The sequence below is a fragment of the Sceloporus occidentalis genome, unplaced genomic scaffold, assembly GCF_023333645.1.
Source record: "Sceloporus occidentalis isolate IW3139 unplaced genomic scaffold, rSceOcc1.0.p SCAF_2, whole genome shotgun sequence".
Taxonomy (NCBI): Eukaryota; Metazoa; Chordata; class Lepidosauria; order Squamata; family Phrynosomatidae; genus Sceloporus; species Sceloporus occidentalis.
In genome coordinates, this window is record NW_028316982.1 from 182,092,904 (window position 1) to 182,119,643 (window position 26,740).

General features: G+C 40.4%; 1 protein-coding gene across 5 annotated transcripts in view; it reads left to right on the plus strand.

Moving 5' to 3' along the window:
• Positions 1-26,740, plus strand: part of GLRA2 (glycine receptor alpha 2) — a 190,327-nt gene that overhangs the window by 68,336 nt on the left and 95,251 nt on the right. For all 5 annotated transcript variants that reach the window (XM_089511644.1, XM_089511645.1, XM_089511643.1 and 2 more), the window contains 3 exons: positions 12,099-12,181; positions 16,088-16,225; positions 19,274-19,488. In XM_089511644.1, the coding sequence (XP_089367770.1) occupies positions 12,099-12,181; positions 16,088-16,225; positions 19,274-19,488 (436 nt within the window). The remainder of the gene's footprint in view (positions 1-12,098; positions 12,182-16,087; positions 16,226-19,273; positions 19,489-26,740) is intronic.

A 26,740-nucleotide genomic window follows, 5' to 3' on the forward strand; every position in this document is an offset into this window, starting at 1 on the left:
CGTAGTGGGGGACTCCTTGCTGAGGGGTACAGAAGCAGTGATTTGTAGGCCTGACAAGATGTCTCGAGAGGTGTGTTGTCTTCCAGGTGCAAAGATCCGTGATGTGACAGAGAGGCTGACAAGACTGGTCAAGCCTACTGACCAATACCCCTTCCTTTTGGTCCACGTGGGAACTAATGATACTGCAAGACACAGCCTGCAGAACATCAAAAGGGATTATGAGGCGCTTGGTAGGAAGCTGAAAGGAATGGATGTACAGGTTGTCATCTCGTCTCTTCTGCCAGTTGAAGGGCATGGTCCAGGAAGGGAGAGGAAAATAGCAGATGTGAACAACTGGCTTCGCAGATGGTGCCGCCGAGAAGGATTTGGATTCTTCGATCATGGGCTGCGGTTCCATGAGGAGGGACTTCTTGCAACAGACGGGTTGCATCTCACGCCAGTTGGAAGAAATGTTTTTGCCAACAGTCTCAAGAACTTGATCAGGAGAGCTTTAAACTGAGTTCTGAGGGGAAGGGAGACAATATTAAGGAAGGCGAAAGGGATGGTGAAAATAGTCAAACTGACATAGAGGAAACAAGGCAAACAGTGCAAGGACCCAGCAGTGGGAGGCAAAAAAACTTGCACAGGCAGCAAGTAAAAGGGAACCATGGTCTGCGATGTCTCTACACTAATGCACAGAGCATGGGAAATAAGCAAGATGAACTCGAACTCCTAGTACAACAAAGCAAATATGATATAATAGGCATCACTGAAACCTGGTGGGATGAGTCTCATGATTGGTATGTGGAAATAGAGGGGTATAACCTTATTAAGAGAAATAGGCCAAACAGGAAAGGAGGAGGAATAGCACTATATGTCAGAGATATTTACACCAGTGAAGAGATCCTGGACATCAATCATGGAAGCCAGGTGGAGAGCATCTGGATAAGAATCAAAGGGGAGGGAAACAACAAGGGTGTTACGGTGGGAGTCTACTACAGACCCCCAAGTCAGACTGAGGAATTGGATGATATCTTTCTAGAACAGATGACCACACAGTCAGAAAAGAGAGATGTAGTAGTGATGGGCGACTTCAACTATCCTGATATTTGCTGGAAGTCAAACTCAGCAAAATCCTCAAGGTCTAGCAAATTCCTCACTTGCCTGGAAGACAATTTCATGGTCCAAAAGGTGGAAGAGGCAACAAGGGGGTCAGCTATTTTAGATCTGATCCTAACCAACAAGGATGACTTGGTTAATGGGGTGCAAGTGGTGGGATCCTTCGGTGGAAGCGACCATGTTCTCCTGGAGTTTGTTATACAATGGAGAGGAGAAGCCAGGCAGAGTCAGACACGCATCCTAGACTTTAGGAGAGCGGATTTCAGTAAACTTAGAGAAGTATTGAGGGCGATTCCATGGTCAGAAATACTAAAAGATAAAGGAGTTCAGGACGGATGGGACTTTCTCAAAAGGGAGATACTGAAGGCACAAGTTCAAACAGTTCCAGTGAGAAAGAAAAATGGGAGGTGTCTCAAGAAACCAGGATGGATGACTAAGGAACTTTCAACCGAGCTAAGTTTGAAACGGAACATGTATAAGAAATGGAAAAAGGGGGAAATCACGAAAAAGGAATTCAAAGAAATAGCAGGCATGTGTAGGGGTAAAGTCAGAAAAGCTAAAGCGCAGAATGAACTCAGGCTTGCTAGAGAGGTAAAGAACAATAAAAAGGGCTTTTTTGGATATGTCCGCAGCAAGAGGAAGAAGAAGGAAACGGTAGGGCCACTGCGTGGAGAAGATGGCAAAATGCTAACAGGAGATAGAGAAAAGGCAGAATTACTCAACACCTTCTTTGCCTCAGTCTTCTCAGAAAAGGCAAAGGGTGCTCAACCTGAGGATAATGGAGCAGAGGACAGAATAGGGGAATTTCAGCACAGAATAAGTAAAGAGATAGTAGAGGAACACCTTGTTAATCTAAATGAATTTAAGTCTCCGGGACCAGATGAACTCCATCCAAGGGTATTAAAAGAACTGGCAAAAGTAATATCGGAGCCATTGGCAATCATATTTGAAAACTCCTGGAGAACAGGAGAGATCCCAGCAGACTGGAGGAGGGCAAACGTTGTCCCCATCTTCAAAAAGGGGAAAAAAGAGGATCCCAACAATTATCGTCCAGTTAGTCTGACATCAATACCAGGAAAGATTCTGGAGCAGATAATTAAACTGAGAGTCTGTGAACATCTAGAAGGCAATGCCATAATCACAAAAAGTCAACATGGGTTTCAGAGAAACAAGTCATGCCAGACAAATCTAATCTCTTTCTTTGACAAAATTACCAGCTTGGTAGATGAAGGGAATGCTGTGGATATAGTATATCTTGATTTCAGTAAGGCCTTTGACAAGGTTTCCCATGACATTCTTGCAAACAAGCTTGTAAAATGTGGGCTAGACAAAGGAACTGTTAAATGGATCTGTAATTGGTTGACCGGCCGAACCCAAAGGGTGCTCAACAATGGCTCCTTTTCATCCTGGAGAGAAGTGACCAGTGGGGTCCCACAGGGCTCTGTCCTGGGCCCAGTGCTATTCAACATCTTTATCAATGACCTGGATGACAGAATTGGGAGCATACTTATCAAATTTGCAGATGACACCAAATTAGGGGGAATAGCTAATACTCCAGAGGACAGGATCAAGATTCAAAATGACCTGAATAGACTAGAAAGCTGGGCCAAAGCTAACAAAATGAAATTCAACACAGAGAAATGTAAGGCTATTGCACTTAGGGCGGAAAAATAAAATGCACAGATATAGGATGGGTGACACCTGGCTGAATGAAACTACGTGTGAAAGGGATCTAGGAGTCCAAGTAGACCACAAGTTGAACATGAGTGAACAGTGTGATGCGGCAGCTAAAAAGGCCAATGCTATTTTAGGCTGCATCAATAGAAGTATAGTGTCTAGATCAAGAGAAGTAATAGTGCCACTGTATTCTGCTTTGGTCATGCCCCACCTAGAATATTGTGTCCAGTTCTGGGTGCCACAATTCAAAAAGGACATTGAGAAACTGGAGCATGTCCAAAGGAGGGTGACAAAAATGGTGAAGGGTCTGGAGACCATGCCCTATGAGGAACGACTTAGGGAGCTGGGGATGTTTAGCCTGGAGAAAAGAAGGTTAAGAGGTGATATGATAGCCCTGTTTAAATATTTGAAAGGATGTCACATTGAGGAGGGAGCAAGCTTGTTTTCTGCTGCTCCAGAGAACAGGACCCGGAACAATGGATGCAAGCTACAGGAAAAGAGATTCCACCTGAACATTAGGAGGAACTTCCTGACAGTAAGGGCTGTTCTGCAGTGGAATGCACTTCCTCGGAAGGTGATAGAGTCTCCTTCCTTGGAGGTCTTTAAACAGAGGCTGGATGGCCATCTGTCAGGGATGCTTTGATTTGGATTTCCTGCATGGCAGGGGGTTGGACTGGATGGCCCTAGTGGTCTCTTCCAACTCTACGATTCTATGATTCTATGATTCTATGATTCTAACCTTCGCTATTACTGTGATACTGGTGGTTAATCCTGGTTCTCTGCCATGAATGGGTGGGCTGTCAGTGAATTGACACTGATGTCATGCAGTCAGAATAATTTCTTTCCATCGCAATCACACTTCTGTTCTGCCAGCTGACCCTCTTGTGATAATCTCCTCAATCTTAAAGGTGCTGCAAGACCCCTTGGCATATATGAATATATAGACAGATAGATAAATGTAGATGGATGATCTGAAAATGAACAAACAGCACTTCTTACAAGTTTGTTCTTGATCCTGGTAGTACAGACAGACGGAATTAACAAACAGAGCTTAATTGTTTAATCATTAAAGTAATACAATCCCCTAGTTATTTCTAGACATTAGAAATAGTTAAATCTGGAGGTGAAGGATGGAAAGTGAAATGCTTTGTTTATTAACTAAACTCTTGAGTTGTTTCTTAATCACCCCCACATACAAATGATGAAATAGGTATTTAAAATGCTTTTTATTCTATACATGGAATATGAAATAACTTTGGCAACTCTCTTGTTAAACAGTACTGTATATATATATATATATTGCTAAGCAGTAAATATATTTAGTAAATTTATAAAGCAGTGAAAACAGTTTAAAGGTCTTGAAAATAACAGCTTCCTTCCAAAGCTCAAATACCTCTGCTTTAAATCCATCCCAGCTCTGTGCATCATTTTGTCTATCAAAAACGAACATGCCATATTTAATTAAAAACGGTAGAAATGTTGGCAGAGGCTGTCTATAATTTTGCATGTGGAGAGCACTATTCTTGGCTGGAAAGGTTTTTTTAAAAAACTGGCAGACAGTGTCTTATGGAAATCAGTGCTAATAGGATTTTTGAGAATGCTTGCTGGATACTGGCCAAGGTACACATCTGTGTACATAAGAGTCTAGGAGGCAGTGGATGCATCTGGCATGAGCTGGTAATGAGTTATGGTGCTCTGTGAACTATGTGAAACATTCTTTTTGGCATTAGACCATTACCATCCTGGTAGAGTTCAAAACACAAATGTTCCCAGGAGCCTGGTTTGTAAATAACGTCATTGGACTAAACAAACAGAAGAAACACATTTCTACAGGAGGGGCATCAACCGTATTGCTCTGTTCTACAGCCCAAAGATGTTTCTTTTTCTTTCTTTTAAAAAAAATTGTGTTGGCTTTGCACTGCCTCATTTCAAGGATGATGGGGACAATTTGGAAATGTTTCAGAGGAGCTACAAAGCTGGTAATGGGTAAAACTAAGCATGAGAACAAGCAGAAAGGCATTTAACTTATGTGTGCTTGGAGGTAGAATTAAGAAAGGGCAAGAACAGAGTTCCAGTATTTCACAGTTTGTCAGATAAAGCAAAGACCGCACCCAAATTTCCAAGCTAATTTTGATCCCTCATTCTTAGGTTGCCAAACTGAACACACACACACACACACACACACACACACACACACACACAGAGAGAGAGAGAGAGAGAGAGAGAGAGAGAGAGAGAGAGAGTTTCACTAATGGGAAAATATGGAATGAAGTGACTAGTAAATAATTCAGTGAATAAACATAACTGGCGACAGGACCAGGGGTAAACTAGCCCAAGATTAGTCTAGGAGGTGCAGGACAAGCAGTGTGGCACGATCAGTTCTACCCTCCAGCCAAGGGGAATCCCTTGGCTATTAGGAAGGATGTCAGTGAGACTTGCCTCATACTTCCTAATGGATGGCTAGCTTGCTGCACTTCAGATTGATGGTTGAAGGGTACTTACTGCTGAGGGTTCAAGATTGGATGTGAGGGCTACTGCCATGGCTTTAACTTTTAAATAGAGACATCTGTCTGTCTGTCTATCTAATCTCTCCATCCATCCATCCATCCATCCATCCATCCATCCATCCATCCACCAACTACCATGTTTCCCTGAAAATAAGACACTGTCTTATATTTTTTTTCCCCTAAAGAAGACACACTATGGCTTATTTTCAGGGGATGTCTTATATTTATTAAGTATGGTACAACAATCTACATATATTCAAATATGGTTAAGTCATCTTCTTCTGGTACATTGTCATATCTCTCCAAACCCAGAATTCCATCCTGAATTTCTTGCGACTCCATTTCCTTTAGAACCATTGGCCCCAATCTTTCTGCTCCCTTCCCGCCCCCTTCCATTCCATGCGGTGCCTATCATTATGTCTTATTTTTGGGGTATGGCTTATATTGCGCAAATGCTTAGAAATCCTGCTATGGCTTATTTTATGGGTATGACTTATTTTCAGGAAATCAGGGTACCTATCTGTCTGTCCACACACACATACTCCAACCATTTTATATGTATTCTTATTGCTGAAATGACACTGGACAGAAACTGAAAGGAACAGTGAGAAAAGCCTAAGGATGCTGTCCTGCTACAACCTATAATACCAACACTTTGAAAACATACCACCTTTTAGTGATCAGATTTCTATGTTAATACTTTGAGGAAAGGCCACACAGAGACACATGGTGCCATTAGGTGTTTCATTTATCAGTGCATGTTCCCTCAGTGCAACCCATGTTGAAAGGGGTAGCAGGGCCATGCTTTCATCTTGTCCCTCACTTTGATTCATTAGAGTTCTAAACTGAGTGGGAGCCTCTGAAAATTTCCTTTAAAGTTCCTTAAGGGCAGCCTTCCCCCACATTAGATACTTATCAAGAACAAAGTGACAGCTATAGTGGGGCTGGACCAAGTGTCATGACCTATGAGTGGGGATAAATCTATAGCTCCTCTGTCCCTTTCACTACATCTATCTTACCCTTGCAAGGAACAAGTGGGTAGATGTAGTCTCTCCATCATAATATGTTGGTTTCTTTTCTATGAGAAAGGCCAGAATTTGCATGTAGCAATATTTAGTCTTGGAAAATGCTATGTGGTTGTGCTCAGACTGCTTGGAGCAACAGTCCTTTATAATTTTAAAGTTGTTTGGTGTCTGTCATGTACAGTTAATGAATGAAGGTTGAAGGAAAGATGCATGTCAGTGAGGACTAGATGGCCACAGTGGCTTCCATGGAGTTCCAGTGCATACATGGACTTCCTGAATTCCCTACGGGGTTCTAGGACATTTCTATGCCTTGCAGGAAGGCAAGCTCCATGCACAAATACCAATGTAAAACAGTGGTATCTAACATAAAGAGCACACCAGAGTTCATTGTCAATATAGATGGCATTATGTTCTGAGTGAAGCAAATACACTAAAACACCTACAACAACAATATGCCCATGCCTTACAGTTAATTTACAAGAAACTGGTAGTTATATTGTCATTTAATGCCATGGATTTGGGAAAGGGAGTTTTAAAAAAATCATATCTAGCAGGCAGTGACTCATCACAGTATAATTCTTTGCTGCTTTTGAAAAAAAATAACTGCATTCTGGTTTTGTCACTGTTCCATTATGTGCTATGAAAAATGAATCGAAGCTGCTGTTTCTAAGGGGATGTCCTGAGCAACATCATTATTTATGAGGCATTATGTGCTCTGTTTTAAATTGGTCTCCATGTAATTCAGGGGTAATTGCTGAGCTAAGTATTATGAACTGTTATGTGGATTGGGCATAAGAAATACCTAACCTGTTGAAGTTCGATAAAGTAGAATTCTCACTACAGTGAATGAACCTCAGATGCAGCAAAAAGGGATCTCCCTTATCAAATGACAGGTCTCACATGCCAGCAATCCAGTTCCCATGAAAGCAGTTGGAAGAAGATTAGGAATAAACATACTGAGATGTATGGAAAATAGGGAAGCATTTGGGGTACCATCCAAGCAGCTCCATATCAGCCTCTATATATGCTCTCTTGCATATAAAAAAAATCTAAATTCTAAAAAGTGTGACCATTTTTCCACATCAGTAATGCTTTTATTGGTCTTTTTATTAGCTCACTGAATTTGATTTAAACTTTGAGAGTTTCTGGACCAAATGGAAGGATAGGTTCTCTGTTGTCATCTTTCTATCTATACTTCCAGATGCTTACAAACTGTGTGTTTCTATTTTCCACACATCAAAGGCTTTACTTGTCTTAACTGGCATGTTATCCATTTCTTCAGCACAAAGCTGCTCAGTTCTGTTATACCCATTTCATCTTGTGGCTAGGAAAATCAATGGCTTAAGTCATCACACAGAACTCACAGATTCAATTTCACTTCATCTTCCTCTGTTTTTTATAGCTTACCCTACCTGTGGTGGCATTTGTTTAGAAGGGAACTATTGAAAAGATGCGGGAAAGTTAGTGAAATATGAACAGTCTCTTTTAGCAGAAGGGACTCTGCAGTGTTAAGAAGCAAAAAAAAAAAAAAAAAAAAAAAAAAAAAACACTACAAGGAAGCTGCTAAAAAGAACAATCCATGGGGAAATGAGATTGAAAATGCCTATGAATTCCTCAATCATACAGCTTCATTAATACTTTGGGATCCTTATCATAAATGTGTGAATGTTTCCTTTCATGCAGAACTGATCTGAGTGGATTTATGTGTCAGATAAAAATTTGTTCCTTGGAGGCTACAGGCTGCTGAACTTTCCTCCATGCATTTGAATTGAGAAGGGTAGGGTTGTGAATGCCAGGGCTCCAGAGGCCTGAATTTCATCTCCCTGACATGAGAGTGGGCAGATGTCAAGCCTGCTGGAGCTATCCTGTTGTCGTTATGTCACTAGAACTCTGAGATTCATCATTTGGATCCAGGGACAAAATAGAGTAGATGGATATGCATAAAAATTAAGAAATTAAACACTTCTACTCAGGTATATCAAATACGTACCAGAACCAAATTCACCAATCCTTTCATCTCAAAATCCATAATGGTGTTTTTCCCAATCCCCCACCTCAAAAAACATGTGTTCTACCTATTGTTAGACAACTAGGAAATAGAAACACTTGCTAATCTACTACAGATCTGTCAAAATAAACTTTGCCTATGCCTATGGAAAGGTATCCTACTACAGCACTACATTTTTGCAGTGGTGGAGCTGCATGCTTTTGTAAGACAAGAGACTATGTTGATGGTAGCAATGTTGCTGGTAGGGCCTCCCATGTCAGACAGACTTTTGCTGAGGAGCCGGACTAAATGAGCCAAACAGCTACTGAGCAGCAGCAGTAGTGTGTGTGGGGTGTGTGTGTGTGTGTGACACTGATAGAGGATCTTTCAGAGACAATGGCAGTGGCATCATAGATAACACTTGTTAGTACTGTGCAGAAAAAGCCATGGCTTTTGAAAGTCTTTTACTATGAAAACCCTATGATGCCACAGCCTTGAGTCTGCAAGACCTGAGCAGTGCTGGTGATGACAGACTGACTTGGAGGTCTCTCATTTATAGGGTTGCCATAAGATGAACTAAACAGATATCATTCTTGCCATGGAGGATCACTATTTTGTAGATTATCATTGCAAAAATGTCTAAATGAGGTTTTCACTTTGAATGAAACAGAATGTATACTCCAAAAATGGGGAAAGGAGAAGGAATTAACAGAACAATCTGGTGCTGTTATATTGAGTTCAGTGTGATTAACTCCTAGAGTAGTATGTGTAAGATTGCAGCAAAAAGCAAGGTCTGTTAAGATGGGCAGGAATTATCCTTAAAGCAGGTCATTCTTGTACGTATAAGAGTGTGTTTTTATTCACAAAGCCAGAAAGCTCACTATTGAATGTAGAAAAAATGAAATGTTTACACTATCTTTTTACATTACAAGAGATTGATTCACTGTTTATATTTGTATCCTGCCATTTATTCAAAGATCTCATGGCAGCCTACAGTAAAACCTACTTACAACAATAATTACAAAAGTTTTAAAAGGTTAAAATATGTTAAATATATTCTCACTTTAAAAACAGACAATTTAAAACCAGTTAAAAACAATTCTGAATAATATAATAATACAATATGTGCAGCCTAGATACAGTTTGGGCTAAAGGGTTGGCACCTAAATGATTCCAATGGCGGTACTTATCAGGCCTTCCAATAAGCAGTCTAATGGCTGCATTTTGCACTAGCTACAGTTTCTGAATCTTCTTCAAGGTCAGCCCCATGTAGACTTCATTGCAGTAGTTTAATTGGGAAATTACTAATGCATGGACTACCGTGGCAAAGTTATACCTGTACGGGAAAGACTGTAGCTGGCAGACCAGTTGAAATGGCTCCAAGTACAGTCTATCTGACCTCCAGATCTAGGAATACTCCCAGACTATGCAACTGCTCCTTCAGGGAGAATGCAACCCCATCTAGGGCAGGTAGCCTACCCTATTCCACCAATCCACAGAGTCACCATCTTATTGGGATTCAGTATCAGTTTATTCACCCTCATCCAGCCCATTTCAGCCCTGGGGCACTACTCCAGCAGCTCCACAACCCCAGACAACTCCAGTGACAAGGAGAAGTAGAGCTGAGTGTTATCAGCATACAGATGGCATCCAACCCCCAAACTCTTAATAACCTCTCTCAGTAGCCTCATATAGATGCTGAAACAGAAAGGGAGACAAAACTGAACCCTCTTGGACCCAACAGCACAATGACCATGGGGGTCAGCAGACATCACGCAGTGCCACTCTCTGGAAAAAACCTTGCAGTTAGGCACACAACCACTGTAAAAAAGTGCCTCTTACTCTCATCTGACAGAGCCGGTCTAATAAGACACCATGATCAATGTTATCAAAAGCCGCCATGTCAAACTCATCTTCAGATAAATGGAGAAGCATAGTATGTGGTTCTTAATATCAATTAAATACAATGTTACCATTCCACATGAATAAAAAAAATCCCGCAGAATTTATCTGATCTAAAATGTTGATGCCTTCATTTAGTGTGCACTGCACAGTTCAGTCCATTGCCTACATATTAGAAATAAGTCCTGATGGGCTGGCTCCAGATAAAGGTAGTCAAGCTTTTTTCCATTCAATCAGCAGGAGTCAAGATGACCTAGGTTCAACTAATTTTATCTGACTCCAGTCCAATGTACTGAGTGGGGTTTATTCTCAATGCACACTTCCCTGGGAGCAAGCACCATGAAACAAATGAGTAACCATTAATCAAATTGTGCTGTTAGGTTTAATTTATATTAATTTAAAATATCTGGTACAGTCCGTCCTCACCTTACGCGGGGGATCCGTTCTGGATCCCTCCGCATAAGGCAAATTCCGCCTATGCTCGAGCCCCATTGGAAACAATGGGGCTCGTGCGCGGCGGCACGGGCACCCATTCAATTGAATGGGATGCGCCGCCCCTTCCGCCCCGCACGTGCACCGTGGCTTGAGCACGTATGCTCAAGGCCGCGTATGGCACGCCCACGTATGGCACAGGCGCACTGTATGTTCTGATATGGAAAGCTTTTTCTTTGCAGTCACAAGGCTAATACCACAACAGATGTGGTATCTGAATGGGACACGCCGCCCCTTACACCCGCATGCTCCCCACGGCTTGAGCGCGTATGCTCAAGACCGCGTAAAGCGCATCCGCGTATAACACGGGTGCACTGTAATTTCATACATAATCTTTTGTAATGATTTTGTGATCAAACAAAGGCTCAGTACAGACTGGTGCAAAGCGCCAGTCTGGGGCCCATTTTAGGGCTTGGGAGAGTGGGGCGTCCGCACACTCCTGAGCCCTACCGTGCCATAATGGTTTGCCCCCATTCACACGGGGCCGCCATGATGATGTACGAGTGGCGCAGTGTCCAAATGACTCTGCACTGTGTGGATATCATCAGCGTGTGTGAGAGTGCCAATGGCACTGAGCATGCACCCTAAGAAGAACTTGCCGGGAGCGGGTTCTGTTTAGGGCTCCTGGAGGCCATGCCATTTGGTTGCTGCAGCCTCCATCAGGGGCAAAAAGGGGCGGCGTCTCATCATCCCTTTCTCCCCATCTTTATCTCCCCCAAAGTTTGTGAACCATGAGAAAGTGAAGGTGTCATCTCAGCCACTCAAGTGGACAATTTTGGATTTTGGAGTATTTTGGATTTCAGAAATCTGAATAAAGGAGACTCATCATTTGAAAATATGTACACTTGTCCCTCCATATTCGCTAGGGTTAGGGGCACAAGACCCCCATGAATAAGGAAAAACTGCAAATAACAAAACACCATGTTTTTACCTGAGATGACACCTTTCCAGGAATCTCTAGGTCCTCCAGTGCAACTCTGTGGTCAACGTCCAACAGACACTGACCATAGAACTGCACTCGAGGAGCTACAAATGCCTAGTAGAATATTCTCTCTGTCTTTCTGTGCAACTTTTAGTTAAAGTTGACCATAGAGTTGCAATGGAGGACCTAGATATTCCTAGAGAGAACATATTAATCAAATCTGTGAATAATCAAATCCACAAATATCAAAGCTGCAAATATGGAGGGATGAGTGTAATTGTTTTACAGTGTTCAGTGACACTTGTATTATCTATTCAAAATCCACAATGTTTAAAGTAAGCAATATCTATCATACTGATCTTTCATTGTTTCATTATCAGAAGTGAACAGGCTTTGATTTTTTTTCCCCATTTAACAATGGTTTAAAAATTATTTTGTCTATAATTCAATCCTTACTAATACATAAATATCTTTATACTCCCCTTTAGGCTAACATTAACCTTATCCTGTCCCATGGATCTGAAGAATTTCCCCATGGATGTACAAACTTGTACAATGCAACTAGAAAGCTGTAAGTAATCAGATGCTGTTTCTTCATCTCTTTATTTTTTTTAAAAAAACTATAAACCAGCCCTGAACATTGTGACCATTTGAGATGCTAACATTTAATAAGCCTTTTTTTACTACCATAAAGTCATGGTTTGTGACATTTTGTGCTGCTGCCATGCAAGATCTGTGCCTTAACTGCTGATACAGCAAGCCTATTCTAGTGGTTACTATTTCTTCCTTTTTACACATATAAAAAGAACTAATTTAATGGGGTTTAACTCCTTCCTCTCACATTTTAACTAGCCTCAACATCAGAGATATTTTCAAACTCCAGAACTAGCTGTTCTCATGCTTGATCTTCAGAGAATATTATCTAGAGTGGGATGAATATTTCAAGTTCTACATTACCCTTTCTCAGTATGTAGAGACATACTTGCTTAATTCATTTAGACCACATGTGAACACCCACCCAGCATCACTTCAGAGTGCCCTGGTAACAGGGGAGGGGGGAATTTGGGGTTAGAATACTCTAGGCTTTTCTCAGAATATTCTGGTCCATGTGACCATGGTCTCAGATACCTCTTTGGCCCTGGAGGGAGTTTAAATGTTTCCCCTTTTGGTCAAGTCATGAAGAAAATCCCTTCACTGAAGGGGCTGTTAGCACTGGATAGAAACCTTCCATTTCACCTGGTAGTAGCAGCAGAAAGTAATAGTAGTATATTGATGATGATAAAGAAGTCTTCCCTTTCTGATAAAACGATTCTCTTGCGCTTTGCTTCAAGATTTAAGTTGTTATCGAGTTGTTGGGAAATCCTGTTCTTTAAGAGGTCCAGGAGAAGCCCGGGTTAATAATAATAATAATAATAATAATAATAATTATTATTATTATTATTATTATATTCCGCTTAATCACTTGGAATCCAAGCGGATTACAACAATAAAAGAGGATACAGTTAAAATTCTAAAACCCCTTGGGTTGGGTATAGGATGAGTACTGCCTGGGGACAGAGCTGTGTGATAGAATCCATCCCTGTGAGTTTACATCCCATGCCTAGCATGGGAATAAAATCCATTGCATTAATCTCTCAAACCACATGGCCAGGCAACATCAGAATGTGGTCAAAATTGCATAAATTATGGATGAGGAATAACACACAGATTGGTGAAGCTGCAGCAGTTGCTTTTGCCTAAGCCTACTGAAAAGAGCAACACTCTGCCCCTTCCTGTCTTCTCTTCATTGCTGAGTTGATTGAGTACAAATTGCTTTTGAACTTTGAACTCACTTTGCAGCAACTGAAAAAGACCAGGATTTGGGGGGGGGGGGGGGGAGAGAATAGGAGGAGCAGAGGGAAACTGGAACTTTTTAAAAGTATCTGAAAAAGTGGGAAGGCAGAGGATTAATTATGACAGTCTCTGCCAAATTGGGATAGCTGGAGTATATACCACTGCTCGTGCCCTGATATTATCCCTCTCATTTAGGGGTTCTCTTCCTAGATCTCTTACAGCATCCTCAAACTTTACACCTAAAGAACTGAACCAAAGAAGACTTAAGGGGTATACAGACTGCCCTTTTGGGGCAGTCTGCACTGCAGCCACCCCTTTACTGGCCGGATTGGTGCTGTGGCAACTGCATGCCACGGCACTGAACCGACTTCCGTAGAGCACAAAAAGGAGCCAGAAAATCCAGCTTCTTTTTGTGCCCTCGAAGGGGCACCAAAGCCGCGCCGCGTGGTGTGATGCCTCTTTGGCACTGTGCCGTTTGGATGCAGCGCCAGAGGTGTGTCATCATGGCACATGCCATGTGGACTGGCGCTTGCCAAAAGGGCACCCTGGTGTTGGCATTAGGGTGTTGAGCATGGGGATGCTCAGCCCTGACCCTGCTCACAGGCCAGTGATTTTTGCTGGTCTGTCCAGGACCTCAGTTAAAGAATAGGAATAAGTTACTCCTGAAATTATTTTCAGGAGCCGGAAAAGGCAAACCAGCTTATTTGTTAATGAGATAAACTCCTTAGTCTGCTTATCAAGCTGGCTAATCATATTTTCTGATGATGCCAAATTAGGAGGGATAGCATATACCTCTGAGAACAGAATCAAAATTCAAAATGACCTTAAGAAATTCAAAAGCTAGGCCAAAACTAACAAAATGAATTTCAACAGGCAGAAATGTAAGGCATTAAGGCAGAGAAAGTGAAATGCATAGATATAGAATGGGAGACACCTGACTTAACAAGACTACATATGAAAGGGATCTAGGAGTCCTAGTAGACCACAAGTTAAACATGAGTCAACAGTGTGATACAGCAGCTAAAAAAACAGTGTGATTCTAGGCTGCATCAATGGAAGCATAGTGTCAGATCAAGGGACGTAATAGTGCCACTCTGTTGTGCTTTGGTCAGGCCTCACCTGGAATACTGTGGCACCACACTTCAAAAAGGATTTTGACAAGCTGGAGCATGTCCAGAGAAGAGCAACCAAAATGTTGAAGGGTCTGGAAACCATGCCCTGTGAGGAGTGACTTAGGTAGCTGAGTATGTTTAGCTGGAGAAGAGCAGGTTAAGAGGTGGTATAATAGCTCTGTTTAGTTATTTGAAAAGATGTCATACTGAGGATAGAGCAAGTTTATTTTCTGCTGCTCCAGAGAATAGGACCTGGAGCAATGAATTCAAACTACAGGAAAAGAGATTCTACCTCAACATTAGGAAGAACGTCCTGACAGTAAGAGCTGTTTGATAGTAGAATATGCTGCCTCAGAAAGTGGTGAAGTCTCCTCCTTTGGAGGTTTTAAACAGAGGCTGGATGGCCATCTGTTTTGAGTCCTTTGACTGTGTATTCCTGCATGGCAGGGGGTTGGACTTGACGGCCATTGAGTTCTCTTCCAACTCTATGATTCTATGATTTCCAGTCAGCAGGCAACTTGAGGGCATATATGTACAGATGCACACTGGCAAGAGGAAGGGGAGTTCCTGCAGGATTTTCTGCTTATGAACTAAAAAGAATGAGAGCATTCTTAGTAGCACCTTTGAGACTAAATGTGTGAAAGAAGTTGTAGCATAAGCTTCTGTAGATTTGGCCTATTTCCTCAGATACATCTGTTCATTCCATGCACCTGAGGAAGTTGACCAAGCCTACAAAAGCTTATGCTACAGCTTCTTTCATATACTTAGTCTCAAAGGTGCTAAGAGATCCCTTTGTGTATTCATATTACAGATGGAGGGGCTATCCAGACAGGCCAGAAAGGCCAGCCTGGGGGCAGAATCAGGGTGCAGTGTCTTGATGATGCATGTCTCACTTGCCCCCCCCCCTCCAGGGCACCCTGACAATGCACACTGCTCCAGATGGTGCATGGCACCATGGCCTGCCTCCAGCATTGCATCCAGATGATGCAGCACTTAAGGGGTGCCACATAGCCGCACCACCACAGCTATAGCACCCTTTTGAGGGCACAAAAAGGAGCTGCTTTTTGCAGCTCCTTTTTGTGACCTCAGAAGGCTGGATCGGGGCCATGACATGAGGTTGCCATGGTCCTGATTTGGCTGAAGAAGAGGTGGCTACATGCTGCCCCTTAGGGCCTATATGGACAGCCCCTATCACAGCTATGTCTCTTAAAAAGACATGGTTGGTTTGAAGAATTAATGATCAACTTTAGGCAGTAGAATGTCTTGGACTTGCACTGAAGATGAGTATCTATATAGTTATCATGACAAATTTCCCACATTTATATTGGAAATGTACATTCATTGGTATCATGTAATTCATTGTGACAAAAGTAATGATTATAGCACTGTTTGTGAGTTAATTTAATGTCTCTGCCATTAACATTCTCCCATTCATAGCAAAGAAAGCTTTTACTGTCATGATTTCTCTTTCTTGGCCACAGTATGCATACCACTCCATTATAATCTAATCAAATATGATTTGTTTATTCTAGTTGGCTACACAATGAATGACCTGATATTTGAGTGGATGAGTGATGCTCCAGTGCAAGTAGCAGAAGGCTTGACTCTACCACAGTTTATTTTGAAGGAAGAGAAAGAACTTGGTTATTGCACAAAACACTACAACACTGGTGAGCATGTGTTTATTCTTTAAATTAACAATTACCACTAGTAATAATAATAGGAATAGCGTAGGCTGTGTGAGAGACAAAACTTGAAAACAGTCTGTTTTTGCATTGCCATTCTCAATATCCACCAATAACCATGCTGGCTGGGGGAATCTTGGAATGGTAGCTCAAGATATAACTTTTCCAAACTTTGGGTAGCTTGTATGAAACCTGGTGTGTACAGTTCTGTGTTACAAAAGGTCATGGCCCTAAGGATAAACTGTTGAAATCCACCAGTGGCTTGTAGAACCTCATTGTTTGTGAGCACTTTTCCCTATTAGAGGTAACATTCTATCACATGCCTCCCCAAGCTGTAGTCTGAGGACTAAGACAGAGGCAGTTTCAATACTGGTGTTTAGTTAGTTGCCAGCGCACTACTACTACTACTACTACTACTACTACTAATAATAATAAATGATTCATTTATAGCCCACCCAATCACAGTGTACTACTACTACTACTACTACTACTAATAATAATAATAAATGATTTATTTATAGCCTGCCCAATCACATGGAATAGACCCACTGCTCTAGTGACATTGCCTTAGTCACCCCACACTGAGTGGTTCAAAGCCATCATCCTGAATTTCCCACAATGTCCTGGAACACAACCATATCTCGGACATTTTGAGAAATGCAAAATAGCAGCTGTTCAAGCTTGGCAGCTGTTAGAGCTTTTAAATGACAATTCCCAGAACGCCCCAGCCAGAACTGGGAATTTCAAGAGTTGTAGGTCCCCAAAGTAACGTTTCCAGGCTTTGTTACATCTTTGTAGAAGAAACATAAATACAAACTCTTGTTCATTGTATGTTTTTCATTTAGACTTTGGTGTTAAATCACATTTTCTGTGTTAGCCTAAATAAATTGGTCATACCTATATACTTATCCTCTACTGAAGGATTGTCAGGGTCACCTTCAGGGAATAAACCAGCCCAGTATTGTGATTTTTAGAGTATTCATTTTAGAGGGTTGGCAATTCATACTCACAAAGGCTTCAATCTATGACAGAGCTGGATGAACTGAAACTCAGTTAAAATGAGAGGTTTAAGAGTGTCTGATGTGGTACTGGACTGTGGCCAGAATACATAAATTTCCCACAGCATTTATGTGGTTCCTTAAAGATCTATAAATTTATTATGGCAGAAGCTTTTGGTTCAGCTCCATCAGACACATGACGTCTTACTCTACCAGTTTGCCATACAATCTGAAATAAAGGCAAGCATTAAGAACTGGGTTAGAGCAGAGATAGGCTACAAGACTCCCTGTGCCCCCTACCTACTCGTCAAGATTTGTGGAGCTTAAATTTGTTTACATCTCCCCAAAGCCTTCAGGACAATCATCTCCCATTTTGAAAAAAACAAAAACAAAACCCCAGAGGCCTTTTTAAAAAAAGCCAGTGTCCCCCGAGTGCTTCCTGATTGCAGCAGAATGACCAATAGCACCTATGCTAAATCTAGGAAATTAGGAGGAAAATAAATTTCAGCTCCTCACCACAGTCTAGCCAGGTTGGGGAACAAACCAGATTTGCTGATGACTATGAGGAGACAAAATAATTGGTGCAAAATTAGATCTAGTAGTTTTTTAAATGACTGCAGTAGACATTTAAATCAGTGACCACCTATTTTCACACTCCATTGTAGCCAGACTTCACAAGTTATGTGGGAAACATTCTAAAAATGCCAAACCTGTGGGGTGAAATAGTATTTCAGATATTATTCCTGACCAAAGGAGTGAGAACCCCTAGTCTCTTAGGACGTTATCACACAGGAGGAATGTCTCTCAATTTCGAAAGAAAAGAAAGTAGGGCCAATTTGAAAATGAACGCTATTACGCAGATGGTTATCAAATGCACAGAAGAACACAGCGCCCATCCCAAAGCCAAAGTAGTGTGAATGAAAAAGAAATTATCATATGCGTATGTACCATTCATAGTCTAGAATTCGAATTAGCATCCCTGCACATGTGCAGAGACAGCAGTATCGGACCGTGATCTTTTTACACTTCTGGCAGGGCTTGCCTCTGGTTCCCGTGGTTTTGCCTCATTTCAAATTATTTGTTCATTCATTAGCCTTTATTTCACATTATTTAGGCAATTCACTTTATTTGTGCATTCATTACCCTTTATTTCACGTTATTTAGGCTGTTCACCAATTCAGAATCAGTCTAAAGCAACCTTGTACTTGGTTTGAGCATTGGACTATGACTTTAAAAGGCAGGGATCGAATCCCACTGGGTGACCTGGTGTAAGTCACACTCTCTCAGCCTCCTAAGAAAATGGCAATGACAAACCCCATCTGAATAAACCTGTCAAGAAAACCCTGTGACAGAGTTGCGAGAGAGAAAGAGAGCGCCAATCCCCTCCCTCTGGTTGGAGAGGATGAGTTTTGCAAAGGAAAAGAGACAGAAAGGGCTGAGAGGAGGAGGGAGGGAGGCAGTGTGTGTGTGTGTCTGGGGGGAGGGAGGGCTGCTTCATCCCCAAACCAGCTCCAGAATTAGAAACTTTGGCTACACCACTAGTTCTGATGGCCAAGGACACAAGCCCTTGTTCAATTTTTTTAAAGTACTTGTTTCTGTGATAGCATCACACTAAAACCATCACACTGTAAACATGACATCAAATGCCCTGATCTTTGGGAATAAAATGTGTTTATCATTTTTAAAACCATTTTTAAAAAATAAAAAGCTGAAAAACAAATATACGTCTCTCTGATCCTGCTTGCAGTATTAAATTCTGTCCAAGAAGACAAATGGAAAAACTATGTTATAGTCAGTTATGTGTCAAGTGATATAAAAGTCTTCATTCACAATACAGTGGTCACTAGTGCAGATGTGAGCCAAAATAAGAATTTGTGCAGTATTTTCAAGGGCTTGGTGAAAGAACAGTCCTGAAATGAATGAATAATATCAGACATTTCAAAATCCATGTGCCTAAGGCAGTTAATTTATGCTCATAATAAAATAAGATTAAAATGTACAAAAAGTGATTTATAAAAGCAATTTCATGTTCTAGGAAAATTTACATGCATTGAAGTAAAGTTTCATTTGGAGCGTCAGATGGGATATTATTTAATCCAGATGTACATTCCTAGCCTGCTGATCGTCATTTTGTCCTGGGTTTCTTTCTGGATCAACATGGATGCTGCTCCAGCCAGAGTTGCCTTGGGCATCACTACAGTCTTGACCATGACCACTCAGAGTTCAGGCTCCAGAGCTTCTCTTCCAAAAGTAAGGCTCTCTCCCTTTCTCCATTGCTCACTAGTGGAAAGCAGTGAACACTATTTCATTCTTTGTCTTATATTTTTTAGTGGTTTCATGCATTTTAACTGCCAATTAGATGAATTCTTCTTATGTTCTGTGGTGGTAAGATCTATGGTTTGCCCCCAGTGGTGTCATTCTAGTAACACAATGCTCATTTTCATTTGCTCAAGTGTCAAATCCAATACTCTGATCCCAGTCCCACAAGCTATATTACAAGCTATTGCACAATTCATGGCAACGGTTTTGGCTTAGGGTGATACTGTAGAAATAATGCAGTTTGATACCACTTTAAGAGCTGTAGCTCCATTTTATGGAATCTTGGAATCTGTAATTTTATGAGAACTTTGCAAAAACATGTTGGTACCTCATAATAGTACAAATCCTAGGATTCTGTAGGACTTTGGCAGTCAAAGTGGTGTCAAACTGCATATAGTTGACCCTCATTATCCATGGATTCAACCATCTAAAGTTTAAAAATATTCAAAAAATATATAAATTCCAAAAAGTGAACCTTGTTTTTGTCATTTTATATAAGGAACACCATTTTACTATGCCATTATATTTAATGAGGATTGAGTATCCACTGATTTTGTTATCCACACGGAGTCCTGGAACCAAACCTCAGGGTCCACTGTATTTCTACGGTGTAGATGCACCCTTCATGTTGCTTGTATTAGTTGTGTAAGTGATTCTGCTAGTATTTGTACTTGTGATAGTGGAGCCACACTCTTGTACTTTTTTGCCAGCTGTAGAGTGGATACAATCCTTTCAATTTCATTTGTTTGGCTTGATGAAAGAAGACAGGAATTCAAATATATAATGAAACAGAAAGGAGCAGCAGGATCAGAACACATTCTAGCAATAAGGTTTTGTTGGCAATATTGCTTTGCTGTTTAGTGTGTGACTAAAATATTGATACATTGTTACATTTTAATGATGTAAGAACAGTAGGAGATATACTGTCTATGGAGATTATTGCATTAGCTTCACTGCCAAGATAGATCTGAGATGTAACTTTCTTAAGGCGGATCTTATCACATTTGCGTATCGCTGGGCAGTATACAGCCTGTATGCAACCCAGGCTTCTCTCACAGCTTTTCAAGAACAGGATTTTCCCATTCTTGAAATGATGTGGGACAAGAAGCTCAGGTTGCATATGGGCTGCATACTGACTGGCGCCTTAAGAAAGTTATATCCTGGGTCTATCCAGGCAGTGAAGCTAATGCAATAATCTATCTCACAACATGCTACACATTCTCTAGTGCTGCAAAAACCCAGCAGGACTCCAAGGATCTAAAGCTGTTACATCTGCTTCATAGACTCTACTTTTGTCCCTCCTATACATTTGCCCTGTATTTTGTACAGTCAAGCAGATTGCTCTGGAAATCAAGGAGTGGACATTGGGAGAATAACTTGGAGATGAGTGTGGCTCCCTGGTGATTTCTAGCTGGACAAATAAATGTGAGTTTTTTTTTCCAGCAATGAGTCTTTATTACAAGGTTGGCCTACACAATGACCTACCTGAAACATTACTGTCAAGGTGACTTCATTGGCTTTGTATTGTAAATTGGGGAGGAAGGTAGCTCAGATGTCTGAGGGGTGGTGAATCTACTCCAGTTTTAATCTCAACTTTAAATTGTTATTCAAGATGCTGAACCTATTTGATGTATAGGGTTCAGGCATGTTTTGAGAGGGCTTGGAGGAGACACTTTTCAATGGGTGCTGCTAGGTTGTGGAATTCACTTCTACAGAAGGTTAGATTGATCCCCTCTGCTCTCTTTCCAACAGCAGACAATGGCCTTTTTGTGAAGTTGAAAGCTTCCATGGCTGGCATCCATAGTTTTTTGTGGGTTTTTCAAGCTATGTGGCCATGTTCTGGAAGAGTTTATTCCTGACATTTCACCAGCATCTGTGGCTGGCATCTTCAGAGACCTTTCTACTTATACAGGCCTTTGGTTCTTAAACACATGTGACAGAAGGATCTTTTAATGTGTATTCTGTGCTTTGAGATGACGATGATTGATGATGATGATGATTTAAAAGATGGCTTTTAAACTGTTTTAACTTTGTACCTTCAATAGAATTGTTTAATTGTTGTTGTTGCTTTAACTTTCGTAGAAAGTCCTAGAATGTGCTAGAAGCATTTTGGACAGGGCTTTGTGCACAAGATCAACAACCTGATACACAGCACCATGGTGATAAAGTGAATCCTTGGTTCACTTATGGACAATAGTAGCAATGGCATACTGGAAAGAACTACTAAGCCACTAACTGGTTTAAAAATTCTAATCATACCTGTGAGTCTTGGTACAGGAGTGATAGGAAGAAAAAATCCAATGCAAGGAAGGCAGTTTTCAAAAGAAATTGATCAGAGAAGTGTGGGAATGCAGCAGTTAGAATGCAGGCAGGGGGAAAGGGAAATCTCTCTCCTGGCAGTATTTGACTAAGAGGTTATTCACACTGTGATAATAATCCGGGATGAATCTCTGTTGTTCACATGCATCCTAAATGCATGTGACCCATTTAAACTTAAAACCTGATTATGTTTTTTGGGGGTCTCTAAAAAACCCACTTAACCCTAGATAATCGATGCAAGTTTTTTTCTGACTTTTTTTTTTAAAGATTTGCATCATTGACCATGTGAATAACTGATATGAATCAACCCGGGATTAAACTCTGCATGCCTTGAACATGTTTTGAATACATTCGTTTTGTCGTCTCCATGTTTCTTCAAGTGCTGGCACGTGTGAACAATCAAGCTCCCAGAGACGTGTAGAGATGTGGTTCTATAGTGTGAATAACAAACCGTGAATGTGTGAGTGAGGTTATTCACAGGGTTCTGCTAAAAAGTAATAATATCTGAATGACCCCTAAAGAGTAGGGAAGCTTACTGAACTACCAAGCTCTGAAGGAAGGAGTTCCTTCCTGTGACAGAATGCAGTGGGAGACTGAAGCACAGAAACATCTCATTGTGGTACCCAGTAGGATGCAAAATATTAGGTATCTAAATGTCCTTACTGCCTTCTGCTTACTGATTCACAATCCCTGAAAACCTTCTCTCAAACCTATTGCATGACAAACTCCATTTTAATACCATTTTAATATATATTTAAGGAGGTCACAGCTCCTTTGAAAAATCTTATAAAAACTGTAAACCTCTCTCCAAGAAAAGATTTGCTAGATCAAGAAAATGTTTTAAAGGGGAGAAATGAAGGAAGGGGAAATCTTCTTTTTTATCTAATTCACAGGCGCTTTGCAGCCTTAAAGAGGTCCATGCACAACAAGTTAAGAACTCCTCTTCAATTAATATGAATCTTGTGATTTAGCTGTTTTGGATCCCATACTTGGAGAAAGATTAATTATATCATGCGTAAGCCCACTTGGACGTTTGGTATGAAATTTGTGACTTACTTTTGAAACAAATGAGTTTAGGATCAGACTACATTAATTTTTAGGGAGAATGAGCCTTTGGGCAAGGAAAGATTTGTTGCTGTTCCCTTTTTCTCCTAACAATAGATATAAAACATAGACTGAATTCCCAAGCACACAGACAAAGCCTGTGCTTATGGGATTTATATATATATATAGGCTCTGCCAGATCTTCAAAGGAACATGTGGAGATACACACACATTGAACATCTGCACATGGCCTGGTTGTCATCCAAAACCATAATCCACAGTAACAATATTGGCAGCCCAGGGTCTGAGCTGTGAGATGAGGTAATTCCCCCATCCCATGCTCCCATCATCAGACATCAGTAAAAGAAAATGTAGCAATATTTTTATATGCTAGGTTCTGTGTAAGTGGAGTATTTTGGTGAAACTTTGACATTTACACAGGTTTTGTTGATGTTACTCTTCTGGGGGTAAAATGCAACAGCACTGAAAAAAATCTGGTGACTCATCACTGTTGGTTCAACTTCCTGAATTGTTTTTCAAAAGGCATGGTTTTTCTTGCAAAATGCAGGAAGAAATCCTTCGTGACATATTAAAGGCTTCTAGGTGGATGTTTTCATTCCCAATATGTGGGACCTTTTCCAGAAAGCTGTTTAGGCCATAATTAGCTGTCTTCTTCCAGCTCAGACTAACTATCCATCACGAATGTTTACTTTGATACTTAGCTCTCCTTTGTGAATTTCTATGTGTCACTTTAAAAAAAAAGTGTTCCTACTGTGAATGGCAGTGACTTTCCAATGGCCCTTTACCATCGCCTGCTATATACAGTGGGTCTTTGGTATTTTTATTATTATTATTTGCCACCTTTCTTCCTGGAGGGATCCAAGATGGTTCACAGACAAAACATTTAAGCTGGGGTTTGGTTTCAGGACCAAATCCATGGATGTTCAAATCTAATTAAATACAATGGCATAGTGAAATATTTTAAAGCCATAGATGGTTGAATCTGTCAATAAACAAATCATGGATATGGAGGGAAGACAGTAATCATTTAAATGAATTGTGTTAGTATTGAACTGGGAATCCCCAACATCCAAAGCATCCACTCTGTCACAGACCTTGAAGTGGAAGCATAGTGGCAGAGAATGAATTCGAACTTTGATCTGAATATGGCCAAATAATTAATTAAAAAATGCCTAAGCTGAACATCTGTGCTTCCCCTGCAGTTCATAATGGATAGTTCCCTTGTTTCCTTGTATCATATCTTCTGAGGAGGAATAGTAGATATTTCATTTCATTCTGGAGAAATATGATGTTATTGTGGTATGCTGGCTGGATGCAGCTGTACTGCTTTTGATGTTAATACCTAGTATTTAGAAGACATGAAGTTTGCTTCTCTGGAGGATTATTGATTTGCAGTCTAGCTTGGCTTTCTGAATATGATTCAGAAACATTCTGTGAATGTCCTTAGAATTATCACAAATGTGTACGCCTGGAACAGATAGCCCCAGTACAGGAAGTTTTGTCCATATTCCATGATGGTTGTTGTTTGTGGTTGCTGTGTGCCTTAAAATAATTTCTGACTTACGGCGACTCCAAGGCAAACACATAATAAGGTTTTCTTGGCAGAGGGGGTTTGATTTTGCCTTCCTCCGAGACTGAGAGAGTGTCACTTGCCCAAGGACACCCAGTAGGTTTCTATGGTTGAGTGGGATTCGAACCCTGGTCTCACAGTGTTCTAGTCCAACACTCAAACCACTACACTACACTGATGGTTACAATTATCTAAATTCATAATGCTTTCTATAACAAATAAAGCCACAAGATTTGTATTTAGAGTTTTGTTTGTACTGAATTAAGTTTCAGTACAATACAGTAATAGCACAACTCAATGTGTTCTTACTGAGAAATAAATTCTGTGTGCTCCCCACTCAACATACTCTTTAAGTATACAGTTCAAAGATATAGCCATGTTAGTCTTACAATCAGTATATAGAGAGATCTTGTAGCAGCTTTGAGACTAACTGAAAGAAAGAAGTTGGCAGCAGGAGCTTTCATAGACTTTCATAGGTACCGGTATATATAGGAAATGTTCATTTTCCAAGATTAGTATAGGATTGCAACCTAAGCTATTAAAATCATGGGGATATGGTGCAGCTTCTGAAAATACTTTACATTTGTAGCCTTTGAAAGCTAATATTAATTATATAAAGCATAGCTAGGAAACTTCTGGCCCATGGAAAGGCCTATACAGAGCCAATACAGCCTGCTGCCATTATTACTTGCTTGCAGTGCAGCAACTTGGAAAAAAAATTAAATGACGTCAAATAGAGGATTTTTCCGAATTCAGTTCCTATATAGGAGTGATTATCTAATCTAATTAAATATCTAATTAGAGAGCAGCTAATCATGCTCTACATCTCCCTCCCATCAAATCAAGACGTCACCATTTAGACTTGGCGGGGGGGATACACTGGTGGTTTGAATGAAAGGCTTTTTTATAAGTGTCTGTCTGTGTGTGTGTGTGTTATGTGAAGAGATTCCTCTTTCTATGTATGAATACATCTGTGGATAAGATTAATTGTGTGCTGTGTCTGTTTGAACCTGTGCTTATAATTTTTATGTGTGAAAATGAATGCATGTGTGTGGTTGTTTTTCCTAATGTTGTGAGGATGATTAAGAATGGATGTGTCTGCACATGAGAGTGAATGAATACAGGATCTCCCTGCCAGCTTGAGAGCTTTGATGCACTCAGATGTTGTTATCATTGTTTTTAAGGTGTTCCCATCTCTAACACACTGCCCTCAGAAGGAAACTTCTCTCGGGTTGAAAAACTTTCCCTGCTCCCATATAAATTTATGTATGTATCTAAATAGATTTTTAAATTAACACTAACCAAATTCATGCTCAAGCTAGAGAGAGAGAGAAAGAGAGAACTCATTGGTACCATACTTTTCATATAATAGCTTATGTTTAACTACTTTCCTTTATATAACATTGGGTTTAGCGCAATCTCTGTATGTATCTGCAAAGACATGGAGATATAATATGTACACACATGTATGTATATGTGTGTGTGTATGAGAGAGAGAGAAGACAAGAGATGGCAAAATTTTGTGTCTAGTTTCCATGGAAATGCTGGCAAACATTGACATCAACAGGTGTACTGCATAATTATAGGCAGTGATTCTTATTTAGCCTGAGAAAATATTAATTTGCTAAATGGCAAGAAATACTCTCTTCCATACATGGAACCATTTCTTTATTTCTGTGCCTAGCTCTTTTATGAGTTTTTTTTAATTCAGTATTTTTTTAAAAAAGTTACACAAATGTTGCACAATGTGATGTTTGTAATAAGCCAAACATAATTCTGTAACTAATAACTTTTTTGGGGAAAGCTATTGTTAACTCTCACTGATGCTTCAAAGCCTTCTAATAGTGCTTTGCTTGTTGAGACTTTAAGCCATTATCTAATACTTTTTGGTCATGATTAAAAGGATGGGATGAGCAAGATACATATTGAAATGGCCACCACTTTTGCTCATTTGTTATATCATCTATCTAAAACTGCCTTTGAATCAGCAAGTGGACATCTCAGAAGCACCTAAGTGGGAATGTATTCTTTAATGAACACGGAAACACAAGTCCAAAGAATTTATACAGGATGTTGTTATTCCCTTTCAACAAATCTTTTCAGGCTCCTGAAATATTTGGATTTTGAAAAAAAGATAAGCAGTTTTGATTGTTGTACAGATCTAAGAATTTTCTAATTGCCTTTTTGAATTACTGCATTCATAAAGCTTTTATATTTACACGTCATTCT